General features: G+C 37.6%; 1 protein-coding gene across 12 annotated transcripts in view; it reads right to left on the minus strand.

Annotated features, from left to right (window-relative positions):
- DMD (dystrophin) overlaps positions 1 to 18501 on the minus strand; it is a 1926267-nt gene that overhangs the window by 1344404 nt on the left and 563362 nt on the right. For all 12 annotated transcript variants that reach the window (XM_073357918.1, XM_073357881.1, XM_073357898.1 and 9 more), the window contains exon 9: positions 17888 to 18019. In XM_073357918.1, coding sequence (XP_073214019.1) covers positions 17888 to 18019 — 132 coding nt within the window. The remainder of the gene's footprint in view (positions 1 to 17887; positions 18020 to 18501) is intronic.

Below are 18501 nucleotides of genomic sequence, written 5' to 3' on the forward strand. Positions count from 1 at the left end.
CTTCTGCAAGTATTTACCTAAAATTCTTGATTTGACACAACTGCTTTTCACTTCATACATTTTAACTTGAACTTCCACATGCTCCCAGTTCGAAAACAACAACATGATCTAAATATTCATGGTTTCTCAAAATCAGTGAAGAGGATTACCTTTTTGGCTTCATATTACATCCGTACAACATTCCTAGATGATCTTAACATGTGGCCATTTAAACTTTAGGCATCACAAATATTAGGAAATTTTATCTCAGTAGCAAAACTATGTATACTGTTTACAGAGTTTGGACAAAAGTATAAATTTAATGTAATGCTTTCTATACTCATTAATCTTGATCCTTCAAGCTGATCTGTGCAGATGGACTCTTATGAGCACCCTCAACCCTAATGAAGCAAATGGGCTCTGACTTCATGGATCAGCTTGCATGATCAGAGCCTAACTATTTCACTTAACTCCTAAAGACTTATTCTCATGAAGTTAGCAACCCTATACCAGATGATGTATTAAATATGACAAACATGAAAAACTAACAAAAACACTTATGTAGTAGTGTAGTGCTTATGTACAAGTACTGTATAGTAATTATAACTCAGTAGTTCCATTGAACTCAATTGTACTTCCATGCAGAAATCATAACAAGTAATTAAATGTGTTGCAAGCACAATCAGACCAAAAATTATGAATTCTTTATCCTTGGAATATCATGGTTCCACAGGTGTTATGAGAAGTGCAGGACAGGAAGCCTTGTAAGCTTAAGTCCTTATTTATCCACAGAATAGGTCCACCAAAACATGCCTCTTTTGGGTGAGAAGATAGATCATGTATCAAATGGACATGGAAACTGAGACAGACAAAAAGCATTTTTATGTATGTGTAATGTACACACAAGTTCTCTGAGGAATGGACTTAGACCACCAACTAATTTAATAAAGGCCACAAAACAACCACCAGATGACAACTTCCTATCCCTACTGACCCAGCAGTAAAAGGTTCCATTTCACAACCCCAGGCCCCTGAGCCATTCAATAAATCAGTTTAAATTCTCTTCCTGAGACACTGTTAGGTGTTATAAATCTATTTTATTTTCCCTGAAAGACACTCTGAACTAGCTGAATGTGAAGGGCTTTAGAATTTGACCTATCCCAGAGAAAATTCCTAATTATTTTTTTTATAACGCTAATATTTCAGCATAAACCTTTCTTGGGTCATGTTATAATGAAGGTAAAGTATAATTGCATTTTAAATTAGCCACAGCTCTTAAACAAACAAAGCAAATATTCACTTGCAAGTTCTCTGTATGGAAATTCCATTGTGTGAAAATGTCACTGTTCACTCTTTGGGCATCATTAGAAATCCTAACTGACTGGACCAATAAACATTAATATTGAAAATGTTCATCTCCCCCAACCTTTGGATGTATAAACCCAATGCTAGAATTATTCAATAATGCAATTAAATGCATATAACTTTATGGATATGAAAAATTTCATCACTACAGGCAGTACTGAATGGGATGATATGCAAGCAGGAACTCTACATACAAAGATAATGTTTACACAAGAAGTACACCAACCGTAGTTCTACAACTGAAGACCATTTCTGCTGATAATCACAAAAGAAGTCAGTTTCTTGTTCCATGTTAGAGAAACTTACATTCCCCCTCTACTCAACTCTCTAAAGGACCCGAAACAAAAATTTTGATAAATGCATACTCTAATTCTATACAGTAGCATTTTCAAATCTCAACAGCTTTAACATCCAAAATCGTTATACAAACTTTAAAAAAAAAAAGTGAATAGTGTCTCAGACTCTAGATCAAACCCTATGAAGACAGAAAATTGAACTACTGAAAAGAGCAGTTCCAAAACTATGAAAAAACCTAGTTTGCTAACATCCTTTTACTTCTGCAGATGGACTACACTGACAGATTACCTCACTACAGTCAAACGGGCTGAAGACAGAAAGACACTCACTATGCACAGCATTAGTGATTTATAACAGTAACGTGCTGGAGGGGACACTTGGCAGCTTGAGAGAACCACTTCTTAAAATTCTGCACCAAAGTGAATGGAGCATCAGGGTGATTGTACTGGATTTAGTTCACTCACTCTCTGGATACTACTAAATCATCCCTGCCATTAGAGACTTATCCCTGGGATAATAAAATACATTTCTGAGAGGAGATTTTTTTTTAAACTTTTTGGAACAGAGAGCCAGAGTGCACCAAGTGTCAGGTGTTAAACATTGCTGGGAAAGGATTAGCCCAGAGCCACATATAAGTCATCTCAATCCCCTCCAACCTGTTCCTTCTCCCAAAACACACACACACACTTCAAATGTGTGTCAACGTGTGTCAAATGACACAACCTGTCCATCGTGTTAGATCACTGTAGCTCTGTATATTTCCTATAAGTACAAACATTCTCAGCATATATAATTCCATTTGTCCAGTAGTGCTGCCTCCTTCCTTAGATTTATATTTTGTTTTAAATCGGGAGAACAAATTAATAGCTTCCCCAGTACCTCACCACTGCTGTCTGCAAACATCCCCCTATTCCACTTCTATTGTACATATGGTTTATGACAGACAAGGGAATATTTTTGTGGGATCCCCTCATCAAAGTATTGGCAGCGTATCAACAGAATACTAAACTGGAAACACAAAACATACTGGAAACCAAAGGTAGACTGGATTTCTGAGAATTGTCACAGAATAAAGATAATGATGAAGTAGAATATGAGAGATGTTTTCTACTTCACTGAACAAAATACATAGTACAAAAGCAATACTTGGTATCAGACATAGCAATAGACTTTCCATTAAAAAAATGAAGAAAACTCTCTAAAATTTAGGATGAACAACGTGAGACACAGAGACTACAGAAATAACAGCACAATATGTAGATAGCTGTCATTGAATCAGAGATGAACACCAATACAAAATGGATTAACAGTATAAAAGTATATTACTACAGTGTAAACTGTCCTAGACATAGATCATGTATCAACTTCTGCAAAACTTGCATACCTTGCCACGTCAACTAAGTTATGAAACAGAGAAAGGGAGAAAACAAGTCCGAGACCTAGATAGGAAACTAAAGACTAAAATGAAACACCAAGATTCCCACTATAAAAATATTAACTAAACAAGAAATTCACACAGCAAGTACTTAGCTGTTTTCAGTTTTTTGTTCTAATAATATGCCTAGACTCCCCTCTGTCTACATATGTAAATTCCATTTATATTCATGCAAGATCTGCATATCACCCCTAAGTTAAGAAATTCATTTAATTCTTTTGGAAAGTGAGAACTGAACAAATGTGGAAGATTTTCATTTGTGCATGGGAAGCAATAGAAGCTTATTATGGTAATTTTTGCAAGTGATTTGCAAAACATCACATTCTAGAAGCTAGTTTATAAGAAAGTTTTACAGTCTTTTGTCCCTGTTCATCTAATGCTGCTAAAAGTGTTAAAAATGTAAGTGTACAAACAGTTAAAACTAAACTATGAAGTAATATTCACCATTTAAAATAATTTCTGATTAGAGATACATTCATCAGCTTAGTTGGAACTGGATGCCTCATCACACCACCCAAAGTTCATTTAATTTGCTATAAAACAAGCTGAGGCAACACAAATCAAAGTGCTAAGCACCCATCCTCTAAAAAATCAGGCCACTTAGCAGTGTCTCAAGTCGAGCACCAAAAAGAGAAAGCATCCGAAATTTCAAGTCACTTAATACAGTGGCCACAATGTCTATTGATATTCTAAAATACTCTATCAAAACATACATGTAAGAATATGTAATAAGGCCATCACAGTGTCACAATGTTCTGTAGAATTATTTTTTCCTGTGTTCTATAAGATCCTCATTTCCTAAAGAGGAATATAATGGGTATATTCTGTATTTTTTGGGGTAATTTCCCAATTTTCATTGCACTTGCGTTATTTTTCAGGTATAATTTCAGGAAAATCTCGCTTGATCCTTCTGATTGCCTCACTTAGCCACTCCCTACATTCCATACATTTTAATGGCCCTCTTTTGAAGCAAGTCATGGTTGCCCAAACTTTGGAGTGGAGAGGAGTCACTGGCGCATGACACAAAGTATTTCCCTCCATACTGCTGGCCTGAAAATGTGAGACCCAGACTCTGATCTCCCACATGGCAGCATGTGCATCCTTCTGCTTGACCATCAGGCAAATCCATTTCATTTTACATTTTAAGAAATTATTTTATGAAGAAAATAAATTTTATAGATTTTCCTGAGACATTTAGGCTGATTCCTAGCAAACAAGCACTTACTATACTAACAATGTGATCATTACCAAACACCACAGAGTTTTGTACATTTTATTATATTATCCTTTGTACAAAAGTGTACATGTATACATACTTTCACAAACTTACCTGAAGTTCTTGATTAGGGATCATGTAATAAGGCGCTGCCTTAGCTACCTGGTGTGCCATGTTGCCTGGCCCATTTGGATGGTCTCTTACTCACAATATACACACAGGCCATTTCTTTTCTGAATGTGGATTTTTAATCTTTAGATTCCCAGCACCACAGAACATAGTGCAGGCATGTGTCAGGAGGAGCTTTTCACCCAACTTTCTCTACAACATCCAGCTCTTTCTCTACAACATCCAGCTCTTTCTCTGAGCTATCCCCTCACTTCCTATTCCTGCCAATTACATATTTTCCCTTATTAAGTCAATTATCTCATAGCCTAGTCAACACTCTCACCTTAACAGGTTAATTGTCTCCAATAAAGCCTGTAATCTTCTCTGCTATGCAATTAGCCAAGTGACTGGCACTCTGTCACAGATGGTCAAACTGGTTGGAAAAAAGAGCCATCCAGAGGCTTTACACATAATTCAAACTCAACCCAAATCTTGTTTTAGCTTCAAATAAGTCTGATTAACTTTCTTCCCACTCACACCGACATACTTTTACAGCCCTGGGTATTTCCAGAACAAGAAGAGAAAACAATGTTCTCATGGTCTTTCCAGCATAGCTGAAAACCTGAACTACTTCATATCTCACCTGCTTTTGTGACATTTCAAGCCAAGAGGTTCAGATGGGTTTTTGATATGTCCATTTTGATATATGATATTGCATCAGTGCATCTAACTCAGATAAGATCTTAACATGATTGAGAGTAAAGTATAATTTCTCAATACAGTTACACCCACACACATAATTCCATACCTCAGATTCAAATGCCTCCAAAGTTTGGATTGAGGGAGTATTCGATATTCACCACCAGATGTGAATTTTGCATCTCAGATTCATCTCTAGTCAAGATGTATTCACTGATAACAAGGATACCGTGAAAAAATATCCCAAAACGTCTGCTGAACGAGAGATAGTACAGTATATGGTCTGCATTTTATCAAATCCACTGACAAAACCCTGGCACTTTGACAATCAGTACAGTTAAGCAGTCTGACCTTTCAAAGGTCAGTACTGTCAGTAAATATCCAGAGCTGACTGACTGTCACAAACCCTAATTACTTACTGAGTGAGCAGATACCCCAGGACTCTCACACGTTTCTTACAAACCACAGTCAGATATAACTCAGTGGACTCTGATTCAGCTGTTTTACAAGTTTAAACAGAGAAGAAAACTTGGTAGCTTCCTTTCACACTATGATTTACGCTGAGATTTTCAAAGTGGCCCATTATAGTTCGGCACCCAACACTTACTGACATTCAATGAAAGTTCAGCACCTAACTTTATGAGCCTCATTTGAACATCCCAGCATTACAACCCAACTTCAGATGCATTTGCATTGCACTTACAAGTAATTTTAAAATAGTTTAGATTTACTTATAAAGAGTGATGGAGGAGTTGTACAGCTGCTGGTGTGAAAGGCATAGATAGCATGGCATTCTCACAATTCTCACTAGTTCAGAACAAAAAGGTGAAATAGAGGTGTTCCTCTCAATTATGGCTATCCCTGTGGTGCGGGTGATTGAAATGCTGCACAGTATGCACCAATTTTTCAGAGCCAACAACTAATAAAAAACCCAAACTACTTAAATTTTATGTAATTATAACACAATTGTATCTTCTTAACTCTATCAGAGTCAGATATAAGGACACAACATACACGTTTGAAAAGTGAGAGAGGCATGTGACAGATATTGCAAGCACATGCAGTATCTTTGGGGACCTGTGACAAAACCATTGGTGCTAACTGGCAAAAAGTTCTGCATTCTTTACAAGCAACTCCTGTCTCAGACCTGCCATACTCACTGCACCTAGCACGCCACTTTTATGGTATTTATGTATGAAGGCTAGCAAGTTATTGGTCCTTGTGAGATGTGTATATGGGTAATATTTAAGGAATAATGTAACTATGATGAAATGTATGCCCCTGCAGTGAAAGTGAGTCACCAGGGAATAACATATCTCAGTGATGGCCCATTCAAATGGGAAGGAATTATCCTAGTTATGTAATGTTTTGCAGCACTGTCCCCCATTTGCACCAACCTGGGAAAGTCAATGGAAAACCAAAGACAATCTATACACACCATAAACAGCTGGAAGTGAAAAGTGAATGATAGGACAGCAAGGGGATCGCCTGGCTGCAAATAAAGACAAAAGACTGATTCGGTATATTACAGGTTGGAGATCCATTTACTGAGGAGGTACCTTAATGAAAGTGGGTGCTTCATGAACACAGAATCTGGGACTTCAGTAGGTATCCATTGATCAGGGGCTGGACACCACAGCGGGGGCACATTGAAGAGACTGGGGGTGAGTGCCTCTATTGTCAACCTACAGGGCAAAGGCGGGGCTGGTATAGCCCAGACGGGTGCTTGAATGGCTGAAAGGCTGGTGGTGGTGTTAGGGAGCTAACCCCCAGCTGGCACAGGCAAGACTCCCTAGAGCTGCAGGCAGGTGGCAACAAGGTGGCAACTCAGCCCTGGGTTTCCGAAGAAGCATCACAGGACCATGTTCTATTAAGTTTGTGTGGGGCTGTGGGACAGAAATTGTATGCAGCTTCAGGGGAGAGCATTATCATAGCTCCCCCAGGAATCAAGAAGAGTGGGTGGTGATAAAGGTCAATCACTTAGGTTGTAAACAGACTCCAGAGAAATACCACTCCCTAGGGTGGTTTGCATGTATTGGTTCCATCTGGGTTTTCCAGAGACCAATAGACCAAAAAAAAAAAAAAAAAGGGAGGGGGGCAGGGGGATCTAGCAAATGGACAGGGCCTCAACCTTGCAGAAGGTTTGCAAAGACTTTGGCCTACCAGGGCCCCATAAGGCTAATGGCGACCTCTGGTAAGCTTTTAGCATGTGCATGGGAATGTTTATTATTTTAACAGGTTTTTGCTATAACACTTATAAAAATAAATGTTCTTGCTTAGATGGAGCTGTGTGGTATCTTGTTACTGCTGGCACTACACTGTTCATAGCCCTGGGAGAGAAAGCAAAGCGCAGGTGCTGGCCTTTAGGCAGACAGCCTGCTGGGAATATCACTGAGTAAGGCAGGGGGCTGTGTAACCTTAAAACTGCCCACTCTGAAATGAATGTGATGACTGGAGACCAAAGATGTTACTGGACACTCCTGGAGTGACTGCAAGAGGGTGGGGGAGAAGAGATACAGACGCAGTTACCCCGAAACTGTGACAAGGAGTAGAACCCAGGTCTCCTGACTCCCAATCCAGTACTCTATCCACCAGGCTGCCCCACATAGGATGCTTTCTCCCTAGGATACAGAGATTTGAATTATGACAAGGAACAGAGAGGTAGACTTATGAACAACAGCAAATGACTGCTCTCTTTATTGTATCCAACTCACAAACTGAAGATATGTAACATTGGTATTGCTTCCAGCACTCCTTTTGCTTACACCTCATCTAAGTGAAAAGTGCAATTAATTCACTCAGCTACAAGTTGGCACTATACAGAATATAGTGCCAAGTTAAATTTACTTCACTGATCAAGATAATGCAATATAAAATCTTACAGCAAGTAATGTGTCCAATAAGCCAAATTCTTGTGTGTTTAGCAGCCAAATGGACCTTCTCAGCATTACTGTTTTTTGTTTTGTTTTTGTAGCTAAAGTCTGGATAAATTAATTGATAACAATGCAGATAAGGAAACTGCTTTTTCATCCTGCATTTGGGAATGAATAAATGAAATAAATAAATAAATAAAGAGGGCAGACAAGCGTTGAGGAAATTCGACATTTACTTCTACTAGCTCAGATAAATGTCCAGAGATGAGCCTAGTGTGCAAGAAATATTCAACTTTTAATAAAGATCTTTTCCCCAAAAAATCATGAAACAAAATGAGCACAAATCTACCATCATACTGTAAAATAGTTATGGAAGATATGAAGAACCCACATGACACACAGTGCGATTTCAAATTCTGTAATATTTAAATCACAGAAACCACTCAGACTAATGCATTAGTTCAACATGCCTCTTAGATGAAACCATTTGGGAAAATTCGAATGGTTTAATCTGTGGAAACATATGGGGAGAAAGTAGACAAGAATATTATGTTACAAGCACCTTACAAGTGAAAAAATTCTGCTTTATTGTTAGTTTGTCTATTGGGGTAGGGGAGTCAACTGAAAACAACAGAAACAAAATCGGGTGTTAGAAGTAGCTGAAAAGTTTACCACAAAGGGCTATGAGACAAAATAAATGATAGCGACTATGCACAGGGTATTATCATCTGCAGATGACACGAAGGTGAGAGTGGCTGTAATCACTTTGGAGGACAGGATTAGAATTCAAGATGACCCTGACAAATTGAAATCAACAAGATGATATTCAATAAAGAGGAGGGTAAAGTACTATACTTACGCAGGAAAAAAATCAAATGCACAGCTACAAAATGGGGAATAATGGGTAAATGGTAGTACTGCTAAAAGGATCTAGGGATGATAGTGAACCACAAACTGAATGAGAGTCAACCATGTGATGTGCTTGCAAAAAAAGCTAATATTCTAGGGTGTATTAACAGGAGTGTCTTATGTAAGATGGGAGGTAATTGTCCTTCACTACTCAGCACTGGTGAGGCCTTAGCTGGACTATGGTGTCCAGTTTCAGGTATCATACTTTAAGAAAGATATGGAAAAAATTGGAGAGAGTCCCAAGGATAGCAACAAAACTGATAAAATGTTTAGAAAACCTGATCTATGAGGAAAAATTAAGAAAAGGTTAAAATAACTGCGTGTGTTTAGTCTTGAGAAGGGACAACTGAGTGGGTACCTAATAACAGCCTTTAAAAATGTTAAGGGCCATTATAAAGAGGACAGTGAAATTGTTCTTCATGTCTACTGTAGGTAGGACAAGAACTAATGTGCTTAAATATGCAGCAAGGGAGATTTAGATTAGGTATTAGGAAAACATTTTCTAACCCGAAGGTAGTTAAACTCTGGAATAGGCTTCCAAGGGAGGTTATGGAATCCCCATCCATTGGAGGTTTTCAAGGACAGGTTAGGCAAATACCTGTCATGGATGGTCTAGGTTTACTTGGTTCTGTCTCTGTACAAGGGTCTGAACTAGATGACCTCTTGTGGTCCCTTGCAACCCTACATTTCTATGATTCTATCAATGCAGAAAGTCTAGATTTAGGTACTGTTTTGGGTCTCCTAGTTTATAAGGGATGGAGAAAAGTATAAGATCTACTGCCCAAGTTGGGTTGAACATGAAATATCATGGCTGTTGGACCACTCTTGCATGTGAATTGCTTGCTTAAGTCCCGTTTTTGTTTTTACAGTTGCATAAAAGTGAAAAGGAGGGATACTTGATGGTAATGGATTCAAGCTAATCTTTAAGTCCCTTATGACATGTTCAGTGAAGGCAGATGTAGCAAAGGAGCACCCATCTTCATGTCAGGGAACATCATCATAAGGAAGAATAAAAGGCTCGACTCACTAGTATATTTTTGAATGAGCATTCTGTCCAGTAAAATTAATGCAACTCCCCCGCCCAACCCACATACTGCCATAAGCAATTTCTCTTTATAGTTTCAATTCTGAAGGTCTAAAAAAGGGGTCAAGTTCTTAATTTGATTTATTTGACTGGACATTTTGAATACAGGAATAATCAAGTAATTCTGCTATTGTTGTTAGTCTGAAACTTGTACAACAAAATAAAGTGTGTATCTTCCTCATTTGTCAGCTTCTGGCGTACCACACCCATTTACAATAGGTCATCAAGCTTACCTTTGGGAGAGACATCTGTACATAAGTAGCTTTAATAGTGTATTTTATTTATTTATTTTTACTCTTATATGCATTTTTTTGCTGTTAATTTACATCTGGAATCTATTAGTATTTCAAATCCATGAACAGTGAGATATAGGCGTGCAATTCCTACTGTCAGTATAACACGGGAGAGAGAAAACAAAACAGAAGCAAGAAACGTTTGAGGTATCAAAATTTTCTTTCTCCCTGGAACCTCTCTCATGTTTAGTGTTGAATATGTTTGCTCACACTCACCAGGGCTACATTTAAAATGGGCCATTTTTACTCTCAGCAAAGGAAGAACTTGTGGCTCACCAATTACAGAATGTATTTTATTCATTTTTATTATTGTTTAACTTTTAAATTATAGTTAATTTTGTTTATTTATTCTAAAATATATTTTAGAAGACTAAACTTAAAATCATCATATCTGCATACACTTCTCATGTTAATTAACTCTATGATAAATCAAAGACAAAAATTGACTACTGGTAGCATGTATGGGAAAAATATTTCATTGGTAGCAGGGGAAATGAACTACTCATTTTTCCATCTTCAAGGTTCAAATAGATAAATGTTAAGACATCAATCAATATCAAGTTAAGAAAGTACAAATCATTTTATGATACAGCCAACCATCTATTAGTATAATACTACGATAATTTCCTAATTAGATTATGGGTTGATGTATGATAGAAGAAAACAGAATATTTGATCCAGAGCTTTTCTACAATTTATGAATGATACGTATTATTCTCATTATGAACCAGTATAATAATTTGGTATGATCCTTGACAAGAGCCATACCATGTTCCTCTTTCCAGCATCGTTTTTAACTAAGTCACTTGAAAATCTTCAGCTATATTTTAAATAATAAATTATATGCAGACAACTCTAATATGATGCACCAGAGTACACTATAGCACTTTACCAGAATCTCAAGAAAAAACGTCAAAAATATTGCCAAAGACGTATAAGAAAGTTGAACAATGTCAGCAGGAATTTGATCCTCAGAACAGAACATCCAGAACCATGCCTCTATTTTAAAGCTTTGCATTGCAACAAGTGTTTGATAATTGCCTACAATTTGGCAAAACAAATCTAACAAAAAATAAATAGTATCTAGTTTCTTTCACACAAAAAATCATAGAAGCAGAACAAGGGGAAAATATGAACAGCACTGTGACGAGGTCTGACTTTTATAATTTTTTTTTAAAATAATTGTATTTCTTATGGGAATGGACATTTCATTTGACACTAGGAGAAATACTGTCAAGCTTTAAATATCCCAGAGAACAACAACGAGGAGTCAAATTAGTCTCTAAGGTCCCACAAGGACCCCTCGTTGTTTTTGCTGATGCAGACTAACCCAGCTACCACTCTGAAACCTGTCTCAAAGAAGAACAGTTCAGCATGTGGGCCATTTGCACTCAAGTGGGGTGTTTAAACATCACTTAGTCTCATCTGATTTATTTGATCCCTTGTTCTATGCAAAGTTGTTGTAGCCATGCAGGTCCCAAGATATTAGAAAGACAAGGTGGGGGAGGTCACATCTTTCACTGGACCAGTAAAAGATATTACCTCACCCACCTTGTCTCTCTTATTTGATCCCTGGCAGTTAGGCTTTATGCCTTATCTTGACAGTTGCGGATTTCCTCCTGGTGATGGACAAAGAGAGGTTGTCCATTATCATTCATTTAGAATGGTCAAGCAGACATTTAGAGGGTTTGTTGATCCCATTGTGGATCCGACAGAGTGGTTGAGTTAATGCTGAGTGACCGTATTTGAGTTTGGTGAATAATGGATTTTTTAGTTTGCTGGCAATTCTATACAAAAACTTAGAGGAGATAAAGAGGAAGGAGGCAGTAAGGAACCCTGAGACAGAGAAATTAGAGGAGAAATTGAGGAGTGCAATGTGAAGGGTTGCAAGGGGACAAGGGAGGGGAAGCCTTTGAAATGACACAAAGCTTTACAGATTTAGGCCCCGGTCCCAGAAAGGAAACCTCATTGATGTTAAATGCCCATCCATGAAGATCCATTTGTAAGATCAAGACCTTTACTGTGTATTTCTTGGCTGTATTTCATTTCTATATTTTTACATACTGGATGTTCTGGAAGTCTGGATATGATTAAATTGAAAAAAGCCACAACTGTATCTCAGAATTCAGTAAGGTCAAGTGCAAAGCTGTATGAGGTTAGTGTATGGAATTGAACTCCTGCATCCAGGAATGGTACTAAAGTTAATTGGAAATGCCTTAGTCACTAAAACACACTTGCACACCTGAAGAGAAAGCTAAACTACATTGTTTTGTTTTATCCAATTTCTTGTAAAATCCCAAAGATTCTGGACCATTACAGCTTGTTTTAAGGAATCTCTCTACTTTTTCCTGCATAGCTAAGCTTTTGGCTATCAATAACTAAACATTCTAGTTAGCTTTTTGCTATGCAGTTTTCCATATAAGTCACTTTTATTTCATGGTTCATCTATTGTATGCTTGGCCTTGGAAATATTATAAAAAAAATAATGTTATAATTCTAGTTCTGCTTGCCTTACTGTCATTTAAGAGGGCATCTCTGAGGGATACATTGCCACGGAATAAACAGAAGGGTATTTGGATCACAGCCTCAAAGCAAGGAGAACTCTTTTTTAAATTCACTGAAAAGCCAGTGAGTTTGCACTACTGCTCGGTACCCTGGTGTCTCTTGTGCATGTGACTGCTAAAAGGGCATGGAGTGGAGGTCTGTGAGAAGCAATCTCTGGCAAGTAAGATCAAATAAATTTGGTGGCAGAGGGTAAAGTACTGTGGAAATTCCTGTTATGACAAGATTCCAAAACACTAGAGGTCTTCTAGCCATCATTCTCTTAATAATAATGTGTCTTAGCTAAGTAAATTCAATTTAAGTATTATAAATCTTGAATAACATTCAAAATTAAGTTTTGCTTTCTGAGCTAGTTATTGTACTTACTACCTGCTAGGAAAAGTCCAATACTGTATACAAGAAAATTCACATCAGTGGGAGCACAAAGAACTTGAGAAGAAATATTTTATCTCATTTGTAAAATAGCACTAATGACCTGAAGGTCAGAAATTTCCTGACAGTTAATGAATGGTGAGGTTGAAGGCCTGATGTAAAGCTACAGTTCTCAATTCCCCTTGCAAGTCATCAAATACCAGGAAATGCCCTTCTCATTGGCTATTATTGTTTAATTATACAGCTCCAATTATTTTAATTCAAACCTACTGGAAATATTTTGTTTCAGAAAGACCAAGCATCAATGTTTCCCCGACACAAAAGTGTTTACAGAGTTTCTGGTTCATAGAAAATTTTAAAATTTCCTATGAACCAGAAATTCAAAAATTTTGGCAAATCTATTTTCAAATAAGACTGCCAAAGGCATATTTATATATACAAATAGTAATCTAAAAACAAAATGTAGATGTTGGATATCCTATTTAAAGTTATGTTTGAAAATTTTGCTCCCACATCATCTTTTAATAAATACAAAGCCACGTTTTTTTTTTCCTAAATTAAGCTTTTCCAAATAAAAATGATTGCCCCTCATGAAGGATCTTCTGAGTTTTAAAAATTGAAATCTCTCTACAGTGCAGTCCTGTAAAGACAATATCTTTAGGCCCTACAGGTTTACATAGGATGTTTTTGGCAAAATTAAGCCAGTATTATTCTGAATCAGGTGGAAATTAGAGTTATGCTGGTGTACAAAATTAGAACTGGTCTGAGAACAAGTATTCTTGGAAAAAATGAAGGGGAAGTTATATGATGGAAAATGCTCCTTGTTCAGATATTCAAGGAGCAAAAGTGATTCAACAAGAAGGCAGACTTTGACAGAGATTAAACAAAGAAACTTGAGAGGGAATCAAAAAGTATCTTTGACAAAGCTCTGAGAACTAGGTTGAAGGTCCCTTTTTTCTAAGGGAAACCACATAGACAGGTTCACTAATGAGACTGCCTTCGGGGAATAGAAAATGTGCAACTGCAGAGCCAGGCAGGTGAGCAGTCTGTACTGTCTGAGAGGTAACGGAGATGTAAAATTTGCACATATAAATAATTTGCACTTAGTCCTTTCTTAATCCTGCTATAAGGAATTCAACGATAAAGGATTTGGAAGCGGATAGTGAGTTTATACCCTGAGATTTGCAGCAGTTTATAAAAGCTTTCTATATTCATTGGTAGGTAAGGGAGAGAGACTTTTTTTCCCCTAGGTTTCAACAGAACGTCCACCATTTATGTGAGTAACAACATTTTAAGAGGCCTGAATTTTCTAACAGGATGCAGTTCAGCCCAGACTAAAGAATAGATGTAAAAGAGGGTTCTGCTTAAATAGGGTGAGGAAAATTATGATTCTGTGTGTGTGTGTGTGTCTGACAGATGCATTATAATCAGGGCAATTAGGACTGACTGGCCAAGCCATTGTGCATCTTCTTGACATCTCAAGCAAGAAGTCAGAAAGGAATGAAGACATTAAAGAGGATGGGGTGGGGCTAACAGGGGAAGTACTGTGGAGGATAAATGGTCAGAGGACCAAGCCAGTTGGGTGGAAAGGACTGGTAAAAGTGAACAGAGGTTGGAAAGTGCCAAAAGGGAAGACACAAAGAGAAGAGTTGTGATAGATGATGGGAGGGGAAGTAAGGTATCTAGGTATCTGCCATAGTGACAGAAGTGGGCACGACTCCAAAAAGCAGGAAGTCCAGTATTGCTGTCTGTGGCCAATATGAGAAGGCTGGTTGCTGCTGTGGTGGGGGCCACTCAAGTCTAGGGGCTTCCAAAGACCAATGGACACAGAAACTTCTTGGCTATTCCTGGAACACATGGCTGGAGGAGAGGAAGGTGGGAAAACCACTGAGGCTGGGTGCCATAGAATGACTGTTGTCCAGTCTGTTGGGGCTGAAGGGAAAGACAGATAGACTCTGCACTCACCAGTGTTTGTTGCCAGTGATTGACTTCTGTGATGGTAGCTTGTGGAGTGGAGGGGCTTCTGAGGAAGGTAATTGATAATGGGAATGGGGTGCACGTCTTGCATAGTCTGCTCATGAAGCAGGAGAGTGACATTCCATATTGTGAGATAAAGTGCTTTGGGTGCAAACGTTCTTCTTACTGTCCAATAGAGGAGTTTATTATTTCTGATTATATTTTTCCCCCCTTTGACAGCTGACATAAGCAACAGTCATCCTGTAGCGGCTTTACAACAGAATTAGAGAAAGATGTTTCAAAATATTTGGGGAAAAAAGTCTTCTTATTGCATTTGCAGCTGTTTTGAGTTCCAAGTAGTTCACATTCATACTGAGACTAGATATCTTACTGGACCATTTCCCTTAAATGAGAACTCCACCAAACACCACAAATGAAGACACTAGCACCTGAGGTAATTTAGATCACATGCAGTTTCAGCAGAGTGCTGTGGAAGATTCTTCTTGCATAGTCATTATCTTAATGAAAGATATTTCTTCTTTGAGTCTCTTAGTGAAAAACAGACCCAAGAGCTTGTAATTTTGTTCTACAAAGATGAAAGACTGCAGAAGTCTGAGAGGAATGATTGCCTACGTATCTGCACAGAAAACCATCATCTCTAGGAGATGAAGACCTTGTCAGCCAGTCACCTGGGAAGGTCTTTGAAATTGGTAGATCAAGCAAAAGAGACTCTGGAGTTTTCCTTGGGGTAAACTACAAAGTGAGAGATCTTATTCTGAAGTTAACCAGATGGGAATTTAAGAAAGTAGTATGGAAAAAGAGAAGTTGGATTAGCATTGATGTGTCTACCACAGACTTTTCAAGCTTTGATCAGAAGCTCATCATGGAAGCAATAAATCTAGAGACTTTATCTTCTTCATTCTGAAAATCATGATCATGGAAAAGACTTGGAGAGCCAGTGAGAGTCCCAGAAGTAACCTTTATTGCTTACAAGAAAGAAAAAAATTGAACTGGCTTAGATAGGTGGGATTATGAAAGTATCTCACCGTTATACATATATAGCATCAATTATCACTGTGGGCTGTTTCCTGAATTAGGAAAGTAAAGTTCTCCATCTTAAAACTTGACATGTTGATTCAAAAGTTAACAGCTAACTGCAAACTTGGTTGTTTTCTTTATCACTGCCAAAGGAGTGTTTGTACTCTAATAATAAACAGATGGCAAGTTGTAATCATTACTACTGACTGGCTAAGAATTGTACCGATCAGCCTGGTGGGTGCATCTTGTTTGTCTCCTCCGTCTGTTATGTCTTAACTATTAGACTGTAAGCTCTTTGGTAGAGGGACAATCAATTAGAAATGTCTGTACAGTCACTATTACAAAAGGATCGAAATAAAGTAATTATCATCATGCTCAACACACAGAAGATATAAATCCCAGATTTACATATTTTGATCTTTTCTGAGCACTGGAACATAGGAACAAGGATTGAATGATGCAAAATAGGTTCTTCTGTTACTCTGTGAGATATCTTTTTTGAATTACTTTGTGTACATTAGACTTCCATTGTATTGTTCTAAAAGTTAACAAATATCTCATGGTGGCTATCATTATGAAAAGTCAAGCTAAATCATCAGTTTCTATCCTGCTATAGTATTAGTTTAATATTGCAGTAGAAGAAATTAACTGTGCCAATATTAAACACTAACTGTTGCACTAATCATTACAGTAGCATGATTGATGTTATGTCTTCAGCAACGGTGTGTGGAAATTTGTAAAGGATTTTCTTCATGGGCTCCATAAATGACTTCATAGTTCAGCAAATTATCTGACACCATAACAGAAGACTCAAATGGAGTTGAATAAAAAAAATGTTATTTTCAAATATATTTTTACAATATAGACAGAAGAAATGGCTCCCCGACTACAGAACTCAAATTACTATGCTGGGCCAAATAGATGCAATTTTCTTTTCCAAAAGAAATTAAAGGCAATCATACCACTTTATACAATTTATTACAACCTACATGACACTACAGTTCTTATACGTTTTGAACTATGTAATAATGAGAATTCTGAAAATACCTAGTAAGAGGATCCCTAACCTCTTTTTCTCACTGCACTGAGTTGCACTGAATGCATCCGATGAGGTGCATAGACTCTGATCTTGAGTTTGGAGGGAATCTGTTTGTGGGATATTTAAGACTATGGTATATCTATAGTATTTTATTATCAAAGTTAAATTAGGTCATATAAAGAACATTCACAGTGAATATTTTCCCTGCCCTCTCCCCGCAACTACCTGAGCTCATTGAAAATCATTATGCAACATTTTATTAATGAACACAGAAAAAAAATTGGTAATATCTGCTTTTCTATAAACAAACCACTTAAAAAACGTTGACTGTCAAGTGCGGCTATTACCTCTTACATTTAAATTGGAGTTGGCTTTTTAAATCAATTCTTTTTAACATTTCTAAAACCAAGTACAACAGAAAAAAAGAAGACAATTTCTAACAGCATGTCAGTATTTGAATGTTGCTTAACATTTAAAAAATAGCATGCCACATTTTTGCCAGTCAGCTTGAAGCGTTCAGCAAAAAGGCACCACTTGACAAACCCTACCAAAATTGAAAAAGATTGATCACTGAGATAGGAAAAAGCAAAGTACACACACAATTTCACAGCAAGCACAGGCATATTAGAATAATTTCAGAACAAACAGTAATGTTGACAGACCTGTGGAGGGAACTGCCTCCCTTTTTGGTCAGGGGACAGGACATAAGCAGCTTGTGTGTACGCATAGCTTTTGAAGCGAGGTTTAGGTGGTGAAGGGGTGTGCACGTGACCCTGTGCTACACTGACTGTGATCTAAGAAGAAGAAATTAAGGGGAAAAAAGCAGACATGCATTGATAAACATGTAGAGTACAGAAGTAAAATATTGTTTTCAAGAACAAAAGAAGGGAAACAAGAGAGAGGGCACCAGCAATTGAATTTAATCTTAGAGATAGCGCTAGCATGCAGCAGTCAAAATTAGGCAGAAAGTAGGGAGGTGTTTTCATTTAGTCTGACATCCCATCACGAAAGGCAGAAAGACTTGTGCTTGAGCTGCCAGACATAATGCCAGTACTAAGTGAAAGATAATCCAGCTAAAACTGAAAACAAGTAACCTGCTAGTAAGTCTTGAATAAATGAAGCCAGCATCCATCAGGTCAACTACCATGAACGGGACTGAGTCTCCCATAAGCAAGACACAGAATTAACTCAATAGAGTGAGTAAATTAGGTCTAAGATTCTCCAACCACTTCAGCAGACATTGGCTGAAGGCAGACTCAGAAGCATAACTGAGGTA

This window comes from Lepidochelys kempii, chromosome 1 (genome assembly GCF_965140265.1).
Source record: "Lepidochelys kempii isolate rLepKem1 chromosome 1, rLepKem1.hap2, whole genome shotgun sequence".
NCBI classification, from domain to species: Eukaryota; Metazoa; Chordata; order Testudines; family Cheloniidae; genus Lepidochelys; species Lepidochelys kempii.